Here is a 17,311-nt window from a genome sequence, read left to right as displayed (position 1 = left end):
GTGGATGTTGGGGATGGTGAGATAGCAACAGGAAAAGGTACTTGCCACATTCCCAGTGACCTGAGTTCAGTCCCTGGAACCCTCTGCCCTACACATACCCACCCATATACCATTAGGGCACACGGAATAATAATGGGAAAGAAGTTTGGGGAGAGTAGGTAAAAGCCTAAGACTAAAGCTGAGGCACTAGGCCTAAGAAAGTAGGGGCTGAAGACCTGGAGGCATCACTGAACTACATGTGCTGTAGGTACACCTTAGTTCCAACTCCTGTGCAAGGGTCTGCGTCTGGAGAAAGGAGCCTGAAAAGACCTAATTTCCAAAACTTAATTTTATTACTGTACAAAAGCACACCCTCCCCATGTTTTGTCTTCCTCTCTCACCCACCTCCCTCAGCCCTCCCCCCCCTCCCACAGGGAACTATACATGGTGTGTGGCGGTGGAGTGACCAGGAGGCCTTTGCCTCACACCTTGCCCACAGGCTGGGGTCCCCAGCTCACACGTATTCCTTAGAGGAGTTGGACTTAGGGTAGGAGCGGGGTGCACGGTATGCAGCTTTGCTTTCACTGCCGGGGCAGGAGCAAGAGAGCAGGGCCCCTCCCAGAAGGACCAGAGCAGACCCTGCCCAGCCGATAAAGATGGCAGGACCAAACTCGTACCTGTGGGGAGAGAGGATTGGAGTAAAAATGTGGACTTGATGTCCTCCAAGTCCCAAGTCCACATATGTGTCTTTAGACTGGATACTTACTTAATATTCATGGGCGTCAAGGGGTTATAAAAGTCTGTGACAATCTGATGACCAATCCAGGAGCATGCTACCAAAGCAGCAAGACCTAGAAAGAGAAAAGATTCTGGTGTTGGGTGTCCAGACCAAGATCTTGGCTATGCTCTTCTGGATGAAAGAGTGAGGCTTTGGTCCCACCTTGGACCCCCATGGCTCACCTGCCACGATGAAAATAATGCCTCCAGTCATAGCTATGCGGGCCTTCTTCACTTTGTCATCTCCCCCACAGCGTGTGCATTTCATGCCCATCGTGGCGACAAACATGGCCAAGAAGCCCAACACCAGGGACACAATCATTAAGGCTCGAGTGGCCTGCGTGGCCGCTGCAGAGGAGGAGGAAGAAAGCGGTCATTGCTGGAAATGGCAGGTAGCCTTAGGATGGCGCCAGTCTAAGCGCTGCAGACCGCGCCCACTAACCCCTGGACCGTGGTCTGCCTGTCGAGTTCCGCCGACAGCCTGGGGCCCCTAGTCCAAGGTAGGCCCTGTGCAGACTGTTCCCGCCCCCACCCCGCCACCGAGGCCTTTCCTCTCTCCGCCCCGCCCTGCGCTCCAGAACCCGCCCGGGGCGCCAAGGTTTCGGTGAAACCGCTCCAGGTAGGGGGGAAGGGAGAAAGGGGGCGAAAGGGAAGTGCAGGTGGCGGCTAAGGCCCTCGCTTGGGCCACACCAACCGGCGCGTGTCCTAGCTTTGGCCCTGCTATCGAGGCCACCGGGTTTTGTGGCTTCAGCTAATCGGCCGATAAGATTAGAGGCCACAAGTGCGGTCCCACGTCTAACGAGGGCACGATTCTGCGGCCCTGGGCACCTACGTCCCTCTTCTTCTTTTGTCCAGAAAAAAAAGCAGGGGAAGAGAAAGACCACTGACTCCCGGGGATTGGGAAGTGTTTCGTCAAGGGCTCCCCCCTTCGACCTGGGCAGAGGGGCGTGGGCCCACGTGGAACAGCCAGATCTCAGGCTCGCTCCCTCTCTGTCCCACGGACTGCGCCCAAGACGTCCACTTCCTCCTCCCTGGCAACCCCGAGCGCCCGGCCGTACGGCCTCGGCCCTGCCCCACACCCAACCCCCGCCACCTTGACCCGGAGCACGTCCGCCCCGTCCGTCCCGCAATCTTACCTGGCAGGGCAAGCACCGAGTCGTACATTTTGCAGCTCATCATGCCGGTACTCTGCGTGACGCACTCCATCCAGAGCCCCTTGTACATAGCCTGGGCTGTGATGATGTTGTCGCCTGCATAGGAGCTCATCTGCCACTGTGGGATAGCAGTGCTCGCTATCAGACCCACCCAGCCAAGCATGGCCATTGAAAAGCCCAGTAGTTGCAGGCCCGAGTTAGCCATTTCCTTGTCTCAGAAAAGATGGGACGCGCCGGGAGGGCGACCCTATAGTAAAACAAAAATCTGGGGAGCAGCCACACAAGAAATTTTGGATAGAGATTTAAGTCACCCAGAGGAGAAAAAAAAATTTTTTTGACCGGGTAACTAAAATTCTTGTTAACCGAGCCAAACACAAATCGTCCCCTCCGGTGAAGCGACACTCTCACAACTGAGGGAACCGGCTTCGCTCGAAGGACTGGTTCCAGACAAAAGCGGTCCCCGAAGGCCAGGCGGTTCCCTCAGGCGTGCTCTGAGACTTCCCCAAGAAGTGGAGGGGCTGTTAGGGCGTGGCCCCAGAAAGTCTGCGGGCCCTTGGGCCCCGGGCTGCGGTGCGCGGCGAAGGAGCAGGCGGTGAGGTCGGCAGGTGCGGGCGAACAGGTGCGGCGCACCTGAGTATATATACGGAGGGCGTCGGGGACGCGCCCCCGCGGGCACCCGGAGCGCAGGAGCTTGGGCGGGACCAGAGGGGCAGGCGAGAGTGACCTGACGTCACCGAAGGGACACTCACCTGAACCGGAAGTCTTGGCCCCTACCCCTCCTTGTCCAGGTGAAGAGGAAGAAACCCGAGCTCCAGGGTCACGCCCCTTCATTTGCCTGGCTCTAACCGTTGATGGGAATAGGCGATCGCTTCTCAGAAGTCCCTGGGGTCCGAGTCTGCCCTGCAGACTCTAGGTGGCCCCTTTCTCTCTTTTCCGTACAGGTGCTCCGGGGTCGCTGTGGAGCCAGTGCCCACAGACACCCCTGGGAAGGCTCCCCGCCACCCTTCCACCGCAGGCTCAGGCGCTGCTATTTGACTTTCGCCTCCACTCTTTGGTCATTTGTCTTTAGTCTCCTACCATGGCCTGTCTCATCTTCAGAGGCCCTAACCCATTACAGTAAAATCACCCGTGCTGCGCCCTTCTAGGAATTTCTGCACCCAGACACACAGTCTAGCAACCTTCCGCTTCACTGCTCAAGCCTCCACGGCAGCCCTCCACAAAGCATGGCTCTCCAAAGCCCCCACATGCCTGGTCCCTAGACCCACTGGTATATGTACTAGCACCTGAGCCTGTCAGAGCCTCCTCTGACAGATAGGCTCCTTCTACCTGAAGGAGCTATCCGAGGGTGAGGAGAAGGGTAAGACCTAGGTCAGAGAGTCTGCCATGCCACACCCAACATTCCCTTCCCCCGGTTGTCATTTCAGCTTACCTTCCATTTTCCTCACCTCCTCCCCCAGCCACAAACTTTCTCTTTCCTTCATTCTGAGCTTCCAGGGACCTATTTGTGTGCCCTTTCACGTCCCCTCCGACCCACTTTAGCATCTGACTCCCCAAGGTGGCCTTTAATTCATCCCTTGAAAACCCTAGCTCGGCCTTACATTCCTTCCACTTTTCCAAAACTCACCCCATCCTTCCTCCCAACGTGTCTCCCAAGGTTCTCATTCCTCCCGTTGATCTTTCTCCTTTTCCTGCCTTCTGCCTTTTTATTTCCTCCCTCACTTTCAGACTACGGTTGCTCCTTCCAGACCCTTGGAGCCCAGTAACACAATGTGTCCCTCACTGTCTCCCCTAACCCGTTTCTAGTTCTTTCTTTTTTTTTTTTTTTTTTTTTTTTTTGGTTCTTTTTTTTGGAGCTGGGGACCCGAACCCAGGGCCTTGCGCTTCCTAGGCAAGCGCTCTACCACTGAGCTAAATCCCCAACCCCTAGTTGTTTCTTTCAGTCTATCTCTCCTACAACTTCCTTCCTCCTTCCACCTCCCAGGTCTTTCTTCTCTTGCTAGATTTTTTTTTAAATTTACTTTTATGTGCATTGTTTTTTTGTTTACATGTGTTATGTTTTTGTGAGGCTGTCAGGCCCTTGTGACAGATGTGAGCTGCCGTGTGGGTCCTAGGATTTGAACCTGGGTCCTCTGGAAGAGCAGTACTCTTAACCACTGAGCCATCTCTCCAGACCCCTCTCTTGATAGTTCTTCTTCCCCTCACACATTTCTCTGTAAGTCCTCCATTTATCCAGTAAACATCTTTAAATGTCCTTCTCGTTCAGCCGATAATTAACCTGTTTGTATAGAATGAAGAATTAACCTGCTTTTGTTTAGAATACAGAACTTCGTGAACTCTGTTATTTGTGTCTATTTTTGACCTTTTGGATTTTTGTTTTGTGGGATGGTTTGTTTTGGTTTTGGTTGGTTTGTTGGTTGGTTTTTTGGTGAGTGGATTGGTATTTTGAGACAGGATCTCACCTTGTAGCTCTGTCTAGTTCAAACTCACTGTGTAGACCTGGACTTCCCAAGAGGACCACCGGGGCCTCCCCGCCCAGTGCCGGGTATAGATGTTTTTGCTTTTGTTTTTTGTTTGTTTGTTTGGTTGGTTGGGTTTTTTGTTTTGTTTTTTTAAAAGTTTTTTATATTTATTGTATTTATATGAGTACACTGTAGCTGTCTTCAGATACACCAGAAGAGGGCATCGGATCCCACTACAGATGGTTGTGAACCACCATGTGGTTGCTGGGATTTGAACTCAGGACCTCTGGAAGAGCAGTCAGTGTTCTTAACCACTGAGCCATCTCTCCAGCCCTTTGCTTTTTTTGTTTTAAGGTGGTTTCCTGGTTGGATGTGGTTGCTGCATGCTTTTGGAAGATGGCAGAGGCAGAAAAATAGATAGTTTAAAGCCAGCCTTCCAGAAGGGAGTGCCTTCCAGCTCTGAAAGTCTGTGTTTCTCATTCTCCTCTTGTTTGCATATTCAGGAATCACCGTCACCAGTCACCACCATATGCCTAGCTACTATCTAGTTGTCACCTGGAGACAACTGCCTCCAAACCAGTCTGCTCCTAGCCTTTCCTAAACTCACTCCCCAGAGTACTTCCTTTCTGTATACTTAAAACTTGCGTTCTTTTTAAAAAGTCCCTCAGTGAGGGGCTTAGGAGACAGCTCAACAATTAAGAGCACTTTCTGTTCTTGCAGAGGATCAGTGTTCTGTCATCCACATCCACATGGTGACTCAACCTTCTGTAACTCCAGTTCTAGGCGATCCGATGCCTCTTGTGTTGTTGTTGTTGTTGTTATTCCTATTTACTAATGTTTTACTTATTTCATTTTTTGAGACAAAGTCTCTCTTAGTGGCCCTGGCTGTTCTGAAACTTGCTATGTAGACCAGACTGCCTTGAACTCACAGGGATCCTCCTGCCTCTGCCAATGGACTACTAGGATTAAAGGAGCTGGAGCGTGGCAGGCAGTGGTGGCACATGCCTTTCTTCCCAGGACTAGGGAGGCAGAGGCAGTTGGATCTCTGAGTTAGAGGCTGGACTGGACTGGTCCTCAGAGTGAGTTCCGGGACAGCCAGGGCTATAAAGTGAAGCCCTTGGGGGAGGGGGTGGAGCAGGAGCATGAGTCACCATGCCCAGTTCCAATATCTCTTCTAACCTGATCTGGCTTTTGCATGCACTCGGACACAGACATACATACATATACATAAAAAATAAATATTAAGAGTAAAATAAAAAATCATTCCATGGCACTTTTTCTTTTCCTCTGTTGCTGTGGATTGAACTCAAGAGCCTCACACCAGTGCTGGTGCCACCGAGCTACACCTAAGTGTCACTCTAGATTACTGACCTACGTACCTGCCTTGTCTCTCAACTGTCCCCCAAACATACTATGCATGTTCTAAACCTCCCTCCACCACCACCCCCGCCCCATAAAGCACCTTTCTGTTCTCTATGCTTGAGTGCTTTAATCCATTCACCCCACCCACCTTCCTCTGCCCAGCTAAGAAATTCGTCCTTTGTGGCTCTAGTAGGAAGCCCGACCTGACTGCCCCACCCACGCTGAGTCAGGTCATCTCGAGGCTCTCATGGTTACTTGTACTTTCCTTTCAAGGTTCTTCTCATAGTCTGAAACTTTATTTGTGTACTTATGGATTAAGTATCAATTTCCCTGCTGCCCAGTAAAGTATAGAGGTGTCTAGATTTTGAATTCCGAGAAAAAACAACAACAGTTCCTCTACTGTCCCACTAGCATTTCCTGAATGCCTATAAACGTCCTGCGATGAACCCTAGGGATACACTGGTAGACAAGACAGATAAGGACACTGCTACTCCTCTGGGTTGTTTTCTGTAAGGAGGAAGCTGGGCAATAAAGACATAAAACACTGGTTGTTTTGAAGGTAATGAGGCAGAGTAATGTAAAAGGCTGGGTCCAATCTCAAGCGAGATCAGGGCGACTTTCTGAGCGAGTGACTTAAATAATGAGTCAGTCGGGAGAGAACAACGCTATGAGCAAAAGAAGAGCGAGAGCAAAGGCCCTGCACTGCCTGCCCCTTTGGAACTTAGTCACTGATTTGAAGCAGGATTACAACTTTTGTTTTGTTTTGTTTTGTTTTGTTTTGTTTTTTGAGGCAAGGTCTTGTTTCATGGGCCAGGGTGGTCTGGACTTCATGACCCTCCTTACTTCTTTTTCCCAAGTGCTGGAATTCCAAGCGTGGACCACCACGCCTGGCTTTTTTGGTAGAGGTTCTGAGACAGGATCTGCTAATGTAACCCTGCCTGGCCAGGAACTCACTGTGGAGAGTAAGATGGTCCCAAACTTGCAATGACACTCTTGCCTCCTGTCTTTCTGATTACAGGCTCATGCCACCAGGCGAAAGGAGCAATATTGGCAGTGCTGACACTTGGAGCTAGAAAGTCTGTGCTGCGGTGGGTCGTATGGTGTATTTAACCCTGAGACCTATTGATGTTAGTAGAGATTAGATGTCACCAGACCCCTCTGCCACACCTTGGTATGACACAAAGCTGGGAGTGGTCACTGGGGCCATTAGCCTTCAGTCTCAGGAGGCAGATGTGCTGTCGTGGAACATTCCAACCATCTACCCATTGCAGTCTTGTTTTGTTTTGTTAATGTTTTCATTTTATGTGTGTGGGCATCTGGCCTTGCATGTATGTCTGTGCACAACAAGCATGCAGCGCCCTTAGAGGCCAGAAGAGGATGTCAGATCCCTGGGACCGGAGTTACAGACAGTTGTGAGTCACCACAGAGTGCTGGGATTCTGACCCAGACCCTCCAGAAGAGCACAGATGCTCTTAACCCTTGACTCATTCTTCCACACCCTCCTCTGCTTTCTGAGAAAGCTCCAGTGGAGGCACATTCCAGATTCTTCTCTGAGAGAGAGAGAGAGAGAGAGAGAGAGAGAGAGAGAGAGAGAGAGAGAGAGAGAGAGAACCACAGTGGTGCTAACAGGTAACACTAAAGCAGTGGTTCTTTTATTTTTATTTTTTTTAATTTATTTTAATGTATATAAGTACACTACAACTGTCTCCAGACACACCAGCAGAGGGCATCAGATCCCACTACAGATGGTTATGAGCCACCATGTGGTTGCTGGGAATTGAACTCAGGACCTCTGGAAGAGCAGTCAGTGCTTAACCGCTGAGCCATCTCTCCAGCCCCTAAGGCAGTGGTTCTTAATTGGGATCAGTTTTGAATGTCTTCCCCAGGACATTTGGCAATGCCTGGAGACTTTATTTTTTTCAGGGTTTTTGGTTTTTTGGGGTTTTTTTTTATTTTTGTTTTTGTTTTTTTGAGACAGGATTACTCTGTGTATCCCTGGCTGTCCTGGAGCTCACTCTAAACCAGGACTCAAACTTGTCCTGCCTCTGCCTCTAAGTGCTGGGGTTAAAGATGTGTGCCACCAGCAACTCTATTTATTTATTTATTTATTTATTTATTTATTTATTTATTTATACTTTGTAGTGCTGGATGGTCTGGAATTTGCAATGTAGATCAGACTGTCCTTGAACTCACAGATTTCCTCCTTGACTGCATCTCCGGCTTCCCTATTGGTTTTTCTAAAGTTTTTAGTTTGTTGGGGTTTTGTTTTGTTTGTTTGTTTGTTTTGCCTTCTCTCTGTCCCTATAACACACTATGCATGCTCTGTCCCATTCAAGTACCTCTCTGTTCTCATGGATATTCTAATCCGTTTATCCCACTCACTTTCCTGTATCCAACTAACAAACGCAGTGGCTTAGGCTCACCAGCAAGAATCATTGTGGATCTCTCTCTCTCTCTCTCTCTCTCTCTCTCTCTCTCTCTCTCTCTCTCTCATATATATTTGAAGTAAATCATTGAATACAAGAACACAAGAACTCAGAGCTGGAGAGGTGGCTCAGTGATTAAGAGCTCTAGGGGCTCACAGAGACTGAACTGGCGATCATAAAACCTGCATAAGGGGTTGGGGATTTAGCTCAGCGGTAGAGCGCTTGCCTAGCGAGTGCAAGGCCCTAGGTTCGGTCCCCAGCTCCGAAAAAAAGAAAAGAAAAAATAAATAAATAAAAAAAATAAAACCTGCATAAGTCCGCACTAGGTCCTTTGCACGTATGTAGTGGTAGTTTAGCTTGGGGATTTTCTGGGACTCTCAATAGTGGGACTGGGGTTGTCTTGACCCCTTTGCCTGCTCTTAGGGCACTTTTCCTCCTACTAGGCTGCCTCACCGGCCTTAGTGTAAGTGTTTGTGCGGAGTCTTATTTCACCTGTTATGACAGGTTTGGTTGATACTCCTGGGAGACCGGCTCTGAAGGAAAACAGTGGCAGAAGGGAGGTGGAACTGGGAGGAGTGGAGAGAGAGGAGGCTGCTGTCAGGAGGTGTTGTATGAAACTAGAATAGATAAAAAGGAGGAGGATAAAACTCTGAAGGCAGGGGGTTGGGGATTTAGCTCAGTGGTAGAGCGCTTGCCTAGGAAGCGAAAGGCCCTGGGTTCGGTCCCCAGCTCCGAAAAAAAAAACCAAAAAAAAAAAAAAAAAAAAAAAAAAAAAAAAACTCTGAAGGCAGTGGGGCATGTCTTTAACCCAAACACTGAGGATGCACAGTCAGGCAGACCTCTGTGAGTTCAAGGCCATCGTTGAACCAACAGGTACATTCAGCAAGGTAGCTATACAAGATTAACCTACCAAAACCAAAAAAAAGCCACTAGTATTTTATTGAACAGCTTTTGGGTTTTATTTATTTTATATGTATTAGTATCTTGTATGTATGTGCATATGCATGCATGTATATATGTATGTATGTATGATGTATGTATGTATGTATGTATGTATGTATGTATGTATGTATGTACTGTGTGCTTGTCTTATGCTCAAAGAGGTCAGAAGAGGGCATCAGATCCTCTGGAGCCAGAATCACATATATTTGTGAGCCGCCGTGTGGGTGTTAGGAACAAAGCCCAGGCCCTCTGCGAGAACAGCAAGCGCCCTTCTGCTGAGCAGCCGCTCCCACCCTATGTTTCGGCGGCAAGACGCTTCGGGGGTTTTGTTTTGTTTGGTTGGTTGATTTTTGGTTTCTGGTTTCTTGAGACAGGGTTTCTCCGTGTAGCTGTGGTTATCCTGAAACTTGCTCTGTAGACCAGGCTGGTCTGGAACTCAGAGATCTACTTGCCACTGCCTCCAGAATGCTAGAATTAAGACCCCTGGGAGGTGGGGGATCTTACTAGTTGGTCCAGCTTGGAACTCACGGCCTCTCAAATGCTGGAATTACAACACAACACCCATCAAAACTGGCCTCTAACTCACTTTGTAGCCAAAAATGGTCTTGAATTCCTCATCTTCCTGCACCTACCTGCTTAGTGCTGACATTTCAGGGTAGGCCACCACATTCAGCTCTATGTAGTACTGGGGAATCAAACCCAGAGTGTCAGGAATGATGTATGGTATGATAGCTCTGCCATACTATACACCAGCCCCTTAGTGTGTGTGTGTGTGTGTGTGTGTGTGTGTGTGTGTCTGTGATGGTTAATTTGTGGGGTTTGTTCATTTGACTAGGTGATGACTGATTGGATGTTTTCGCCCAACTTGACTTAACTAGAGTTCTCTGGGAAGAGTGAATCTTAACTAAGGGGCTGCCTCCATCAGATTGCCCATAGGAGAGTCTGTTGGGGGGAGGGGGGCATTTTCTCCGTTAGTAATTGGTGTAGGAAGGCCCAGCCTACTGTGAACAGGACCACACCTAAGCATCAGGTCCTGGGTGTTGCGGTAAAATCTCCAACCCAAATAAGCCCGGGCCAAGAAAACACAACTCAATTACTATGAACACAAGCTGCACGCCTAGACTGGGCAGATCCATCACTGCACTACTCTACTGCTCAGCGAGGAGACCCCTTAGAACTTGCGGTTTCTCCAGGTCTCGTGCCCCGTGTTCCTTCCACCTCCTCTTCCTCTGAAGTTCCTTTCTCTCTCTCCTCCTTCCTTCTCCTTAAACTAAAACGTTTCAACTCCACCTTCCCTTCCCCTGCCCAATCACAGGCTCTAGCCTTTATTTTACAAGTTAAAGATGGGGAGCAGGTTAGAGAAAGTCACCAGAGTAGTGATTCCTAGGTAGCCCCTCCTGCTGCTGGAATTAGCATCAAAATACAAAGAGCCCCAGGGCAATCCACACCTGAAAGAAAGCAAGCTGAACAAGTCAAAAGGCAGGCCAATAAGCAGCAGTTCTCCGTGTCTGTCCAGGTGGCTATCAATGGACCGTGATCCATTAGCCAAATAAACTCCTTAATCCCTTAAATTGTTTTGTTAGAGTTAATATAGCGCCTGAGAGACAGACTAGAACAGTTTGAGTTTGGTTTGGGTTTTGGTGTTTTGTTGCAAGACAGCTTCCCACACTGTAGCTCAGACTAACCTAGAACTATGTAACCCAGGCTAGCTTCAAACTCTCAATGATCCTCCTGCCTCAGTCTCCCAAACTCTCAGATTACAACCAAGGGCCACCATGCAGATTCAGAGCCAGTCTCTGGTCTTTAGTGAATGAAAGACCAGCATGCGCTACAGAGTAACAACACCCTGCTTCAAGAAAAACAAAGGCTTCAGTTGTAGCTCACTGGCAGAACACCTGCCTGATGTGTGCAAGGTTTTATCCCTAACTCTAAACCCTAAAAGGATGTTCTATATCATTACTAATATGAGAAAACTCTAAGAAAATACCACTTTCTCCCTATTGTGCTGGGGGAGGGATCTCCTCCTCCTCCTCCTCCTCCACCTCTTCTTGTTCCTCCTCCTCCTCCTCCTCCTCCTCCTCCTCCTCCTCCTCCTCCTCCTCCTCCTCCTCCTCCTCCTCCTCCTCCTCCTCCTCTTCTTCTTCTTCTTCTTCTTCTTCTTCTTCTTCTTCTTCTTCTTCTTCTTTCAAGACCAGATTTCTCTCTGTATAGCCCTGGCTGTCCTGGAACTCATTCTGTAGACAAGATTGGCCTCAAACTCACAGCAATCAGCATGCCTCTGCCTCCCGGGTGCTGGGATTAAAGATGTACACAACCATGCTTGACTTTTACTGTATTTCTAACTTTTTTTTTTTTTTTTTTCTTTTTTTGAGCTGGGGACCCGAACCCAGGCCTTGCGCTTCCTGGTAGCGCTCTACCACTGAGCTAAATCCCCAGCCCTTACTGTATTTCTAATAATTAGAAATATGGGGGGTTGGGGATTTAGCTGGGTGGTGGAGGGCGTGCCTAGGGAAGCAGTAAGGCCCTGGTTCCGGGCCCCAGCTCCGAAAAAAAAAACCAAAAAAAAAAAAAAAAAAAAAAAAGAAATATGGGGGCTGGAGAGATGGCTCAGCAGTTAAGAGCACTGATTGCTCTTCCAGAGGTCCTGAGTTCAAATCCCAGCAACCACATGGTGGCTCACAACCATCTGTAATAAGATCTGATGCCCTCTTCTAGTGTGTCTGAAGACAGCTATAGTGTACTTATATATAATAAATGAATAAATCTTTAAAAAAAGAAATATGGACAACCTCTCATTCATTTAATGAACACTTATGAAGTCCATTTTGACTAAAGCCTATAGAAGTTTGACCACATACCATCAGTAAGGGCGTGGAGAAACTGAAATTCACATATTGCTGATAGGAATGGGAGTGGTCCAGTTGCTTTGGAAAGGTTGGGAAGTTTCCTAGCATGAAACTTATGTCTGTCATATAACTCAGGTTTTCTCTGAGGAAATGAAAGCACATGTTTGCACAAATACTTGTTCAGAGATGCTCCTAGCAACTGTACCCGTAATAAGTCCAACAAGTGACCGGAAGACGGAACTACACTATATCCTATGTTGGAATACTATGTATGGGTGGGCAAGATGACTTAGTGGGTACAGGCACTGCTTCGAAGCCTGATAATCCGAGTTTGAGCCGCAGTTGATAAAACTAACCTGCACAAGTTGCCCTCTGACCTCCACATGGTGCTCTATGGCAGGCTCATATAGGTATGAAGAATCATGGAAGTAAATAAATAAATGTAGTAAAAAAAATACCGCACAGCAATATGAAGGAATCAAGTCAAGCAGGTGTGGTGACAGATGTCTATAACGGCATTTGGGAAGTAGGGCAGGATATCAGAAGTTCAAGATTAGACTCAGCTACATAGCAAACTCAAGATCAGCCTGGACTACTTGACACCATCTCAAAGGCAAACAGAAAAAAATTGTGTGTGTGATATATTGAGAGATAGATGGGGGGAGAGGGGTGTCAGGCAGTGGAGTGATGGCCCATACCTTTAAATCCCAGTACCTGGGAGGCAGAGGCAGGTGAATCTCTGAGTTCAAGGCCAGCCTGGTCTACAGAGTGAGTTCCAGAACAGCTAGGGCTACACAGGAAAACATTGTCTCAAAGGAAAGGAAAGGGAAGGAAAGGAAAGGGAGAGAGAGAGGAAGAGAGAGAGAAAGAGAAAAAGAGAGAAAGAGATAGAGAAAGAGGAAGAGAGAAAGAAAAAGAGAGAAAGAGACAGAGACAGAGAGACAGAGAGAAAGAGAGAGAGACAGACAGAGACAGAGAGACAGAGAGAAAGAGAGAGAAAGGAGGACTGTTCTTGCCAAAGTGCCCGGCATCCACATCAGATGGGCTCACATCTGTCTGTAACCCCAGTTTCAGGGGATCCGCTGCCCTCTTCTGGTCTCTTCTGGAACTAGGTACACACGTGGTGCACTTGCACACATGCGCACAAAATGCTTATAAACATAAAATGAACTTTTATATGAGGCTAGAAGGGTGATAGATGTCAGAGCCTCACACTGTACACTCTATGAGATGGATTGGACCCTTGCCGTTGGCGCTGAACACTGAACAGTTACCGCTCACCTTCCTTAGGGCCCAGGATGCACTTACTATTATTACCTCTCTTCTCGTTTTACCAACGAGGTAAATAAAGCACAAAGAGCTAAGGTCACTTTCCAAAGGGCACCAAGTTAGTAAGTAATGCAGCTGGGGCTCAGCTCAGGCAGTCGTCTGAGCCACCACTGGGTGATACTGAAGGACAGGACAGTGGTGCCAGAGCCATCCCACACTGCTGAGAGACACGGACAGCCTCTCTGGAGACAGCTGGCAGTACAGTATGGAGCCAAACTAGGCAGGACACCCTGTGACTCAGCTGCTCTGCTTCTACAGGTAGATATAAATATAGACCGAGTCACAGCCATGCCATCGACAAGTCTCCCAAAGAAACTGATCATAAGATAGTCATTGTCCCATTATTATTTGTTGTGGCTGGAAGTCACAAGGGACATAGGAGACCACTCACGGATCCTAAGCAGGTACAATAAGAGGGTCCTGCCTGCCTCTGCCTCCCGAGCACTCCACTGCCTTCTGAGGCAAGGTCTCTCACTATGTTACTATGTAGCATTAGGCTGGCCTCAAGTTGTCATGAACTCCTGATCCTACCCCCACCTCCTGAATGTTAGGATTACAGGTATGTGCCGCCACCATGCCTGGTGCTTGGGGTTGGTACGGGGATGGAATTTAGGAATTCATCTGTGCTACATAGTGACTCTTTCAACCTGCCTTGACCACATGCTGAACCCGGAGATAAAGCCTTCAGAAGGAGAAGCAGGGCTGCTGAGATGACTCTGTAGGTAAATCAGTGTCCATGCAAACATCACAGCCTGGATCCCCCTGTAGGAGAGAACCAACACCAACTGTTGTCTACTGACTATTACATGTGTGGTACACGGTGTGTGCACGCACACACCACTATAACCACCACCACCACCAATCATGTGTTAAAAATAAAATAATAACAAACCAGACATCAACAAAGACACAAATCAAGAGCTGCGCTATGGCCAGGTGTGAATCCCAACACTCAGGAGGCAGAGGCAGGCACATCTCTGAGTTCGAGGCCAGCCTGGCTTATAGACTAAGTCCCAGAACAGCCAGGCTACACAGAGAAAACCTGTCTCAATAAACAAAAATATAGATAAATAAATAAATAAATAAAATGGGTTTCGATGGGCGTGATGGCTCACATACTCTGGAAGCTGAGACAGAAGGATTGCCTTAAACTGCTCAAGCTAGCCTGGGCAACAGAGTAATGCTGTATTAAAACGTATGTTATGAGTTCAGTGTTCTGCACCTGATCCCAACACACAAATCAAACACAGGAGAGGCCTGAGAGGAGGAGGAATGCTCTCTGAACTGAACCGATGCCTCCACCTCTGACCCGGATGCTGGAGAAAAAGTGAGAGCCTGCATAGTGAGCGAGCGGGAGCGGGAGCCTTCCTGGATCTCTCTCCTACGGTCCAGCCCCTTGCCTCCTTACCTAGATACAGAGGTTTAGAAAACGAATGTCTGCATGGATTAGCTTCCTGAGATAAGGGGGAGAGATTGGGGAAAGCTGCAACAGGCTCCAAGATAAACCAGCTGAGGAGCTCTGTAAAAGATCAGTACACACTCCGAGCTTCTGTTTCACGAATCCACGAATCCCCCTTTCCTCTGTTCTCCACTCTGTTAGTCATCCTCCTTCTCCAAATACCCTACCCTCTTTCTCTGTTCACCTTCTGAATCCTCTATGTCTCCAACACTCAAAACAAACAAACAAACAAACAAACAAAAAGCCAGACTTTCTTTTTTTCTTTTTTTTCGGAGCTGGGGACCGAACCCAGGGCCTTGCGCTTGCTAGGAAAGCGCTCTACCAATGAGCTAAATCCCCAACCCCCAGACTTTCATGTAGCCCAGGCTGGCTTTGTACTGGCTATATAGCCTAGAGTCACCTTCAATTTCTTGCCTGGGGACTATAGACCTGTGTTACCATACTCACAGTTTACAGCGCTGGGGATCCAACCCAGAATTTTATGCGTTTGTAAGCACTTTGTATTTGAGCTATGTTCCCAGCACCTCTCCACAATCTTTTAAATTTTATTCATTCATTCATTCATTCATTCATTCATTCATTCGTGTGTGTGTGTGTGTGTGTGTGTGTTGGAGTGCAAAAGCAGGCACATAGCCAAAGATCTTTCCTGCCACCTTGTGGGACAAAGGGATTTAACCCAGGTTATCAGGCCTGCGCACAAGCACCACTCTGCCCTCTGAGCTATCTCACCATTTTATTTGTTTACTATAATGTATTCATTTACTTTGCATGTGCATCTCAGAAGACAACGTTGTGACAGTCAATTCTCTCCTTCCATAGCATACGACCTTGGGACTGAAGTCAGGTTATCACATTTGGTGGCAAGGACGTCCCTTGGGAGCCATTTTGCCAACCCTCATTTTTTCTTTTTTGATTTTTCAGGACAGGGTTTCTCTGTGTAGCCCCGGTTGTGCTGGAACTCTCTGTTACCAGGCTGACCTCAAACTCAAAGATCCACCTGCCTCTGCTTCCGGAGTGCTGGGATTAAAGGTGTGCAACCCCACCTCCGAGTTTTGCTCTTTTATTTTTTTTTGCAAATTGCTCTTTTTTTTTTTTTTTTTTTTTTTCCATTGTTGGGGACCTTTCCCTGGTCTTTTCGTTTCCTTGGCAAGCGCTCTACCCCTGAGCTAAATCCCCAACCCCTTAATATGTTGTTTTTAAGATTCAACTTCTTCATGGAATGTTTTAGTAATTCCTTTTTGTGGCTAAGTTATATGCTACTATATGAACACACATTTTATGTATTTATTTGTTTACTGATACACTTTTAGATTTTTATTATTTATTTTTTTATTTTTATTTTATTTATTTATTTATTTTTGACAAGAGTCTCACTATGTAGCCCTGGTTGGCTTGAAACTGGATATGTAGACCAGACTGGCCTCATAGAAATCCACGCACATCTATACCCCAGTACTGGGATGAAACGTGAGCAGCATCATACCCGGCCTCGCTCTTTAAACTATCTTTCTAAGTGTTTATGCATTTAAACACGTAGGCTTGGAGAGAGAGAGAGATAGCTTAGCACTTAAGAGTGCTTACTGCTTTTCCAGAGGACCCAAGTCCACTTCCCAGTCCCCACACATCAAGCAACCCACAACTGCTTGTAACTCCAGCTCTAGGGGATATGATGCCCTCTTCCTGTCTCTGCTGGCTCTAGCTTCCCTGCCCCCGACCCCTACACTCCCCACCCATACACACACTAAAATAAATTTAAAACCACTTAGGATGGGGTTGGGGATTTGGCTCAGTGGTAGAGCGCTTGCCTAGGAAGCGCAAGGTCCTGGGTTCGGTTCCCAGCCCCGGGGGGGGGGGGAAACACCTAGGATACCTGAGAAACCACCAGACGAGAACAGGAATAAACCATAGCAGGATGGACCCTGAGGACCCAGGGCGTCAGCATCCAGCCCTGTACCCAGCTACAATACAACTCTCACCTCAGCAGAGCCTGTGCCTCCCTTCTGTCCTGTCTGTGCTCTTCCCTGCTGTTCTCTCTCCCCACCATTGTCCTTTGATGGTATCCCAGCATCCCTATGTCTCTTTCCTTTCCCACTCAGTCCCCCTCCCTCTCATGAGTCTCTTCATTTACTTTCTGGTTATAAATTATCATTGCCCCATCTATAATGTCCACCATAAGCAGCGGGCAGACGCTCATTCATTCACTCGACAAAGAGCTAGGATGCCCTGCTCTAAGGTGGATGCATGAATAAGATGCCCATCTGCCCCTGGGATTGAATTAGAGACAGAAGAGATGACAAGGAACGGACTTTAACAGAGAACATTTGGCTGTCTGCAAGAAAGGCCACAAAGTCTTCTCTGAGGAGGGAAGTCTTGATTTGTTTTTAAACTATACTTTGTTAATTAGCCTTTTTATTGTTTTCTTTCTTTCTCTTTCTTTCCTTCTCTTTCTTTCCTTTTCTCTCTCTCTCTCTCTCTCTCTCTCTCTCTCTCTCTCTCTCTCTCTCTCTCTTTCTTTTTCTTTTTTCTTTCTTTTTAACTGAAGACCCCTTACTGGTCCTGCTTCCATGAGTGGCCAAGA

General features: G+C 47.8%; 1 protein-coding gene across 1 annotated transcript; it reads right to left on the bottom strand.

Moving 5' to 3' along the window:
• Positions 1–310: 310 nt before the first annotated feature.
• On the bottom strand, positions 311–2,545 carry Cldn7 (claudin 7). Its single transcript, XM_032914487.1, has 4 exons — positions 1,893–2,545; positions 940–1,104; positions 746–830; positions 311–656 (listed from the first exon to the last, which is right to left on the bottom strand). The coding sequence occupies exons 1-4, from the start codon at positions 2,113–2,115 to the stop codon at positions 494–496; spliced, it is 636 nt and encodes a 211-aa protein (XP_032770378.1). The 5' UTR covers positions 2,116–2,545; the 3' UTR covers positions 311–493.
• Positions 2,546–17,311: the final 14,766 nt, after the last annotated feature.

Source organism: Rattus rattus, chromosome 9 (assembly GCF_011064425.1).
Source record: "Rattus rattus isolate New Zealand chromosome 9, Rrattus_CSIRO_v1, whole genome shotgun sequence".
Classification (NCBI taxonomy): domain Eukaryota; kingdom Metazoa; phylum Chordata; class Mammalia; order Rodentia; family Muridae; genus Rattus; species Rattus rattus.
The sequence above is the reverse complement of the archived record's forward strand: the minus strand, read 5'-3'. Positions and strand labels throughout refer to the sequence as shown.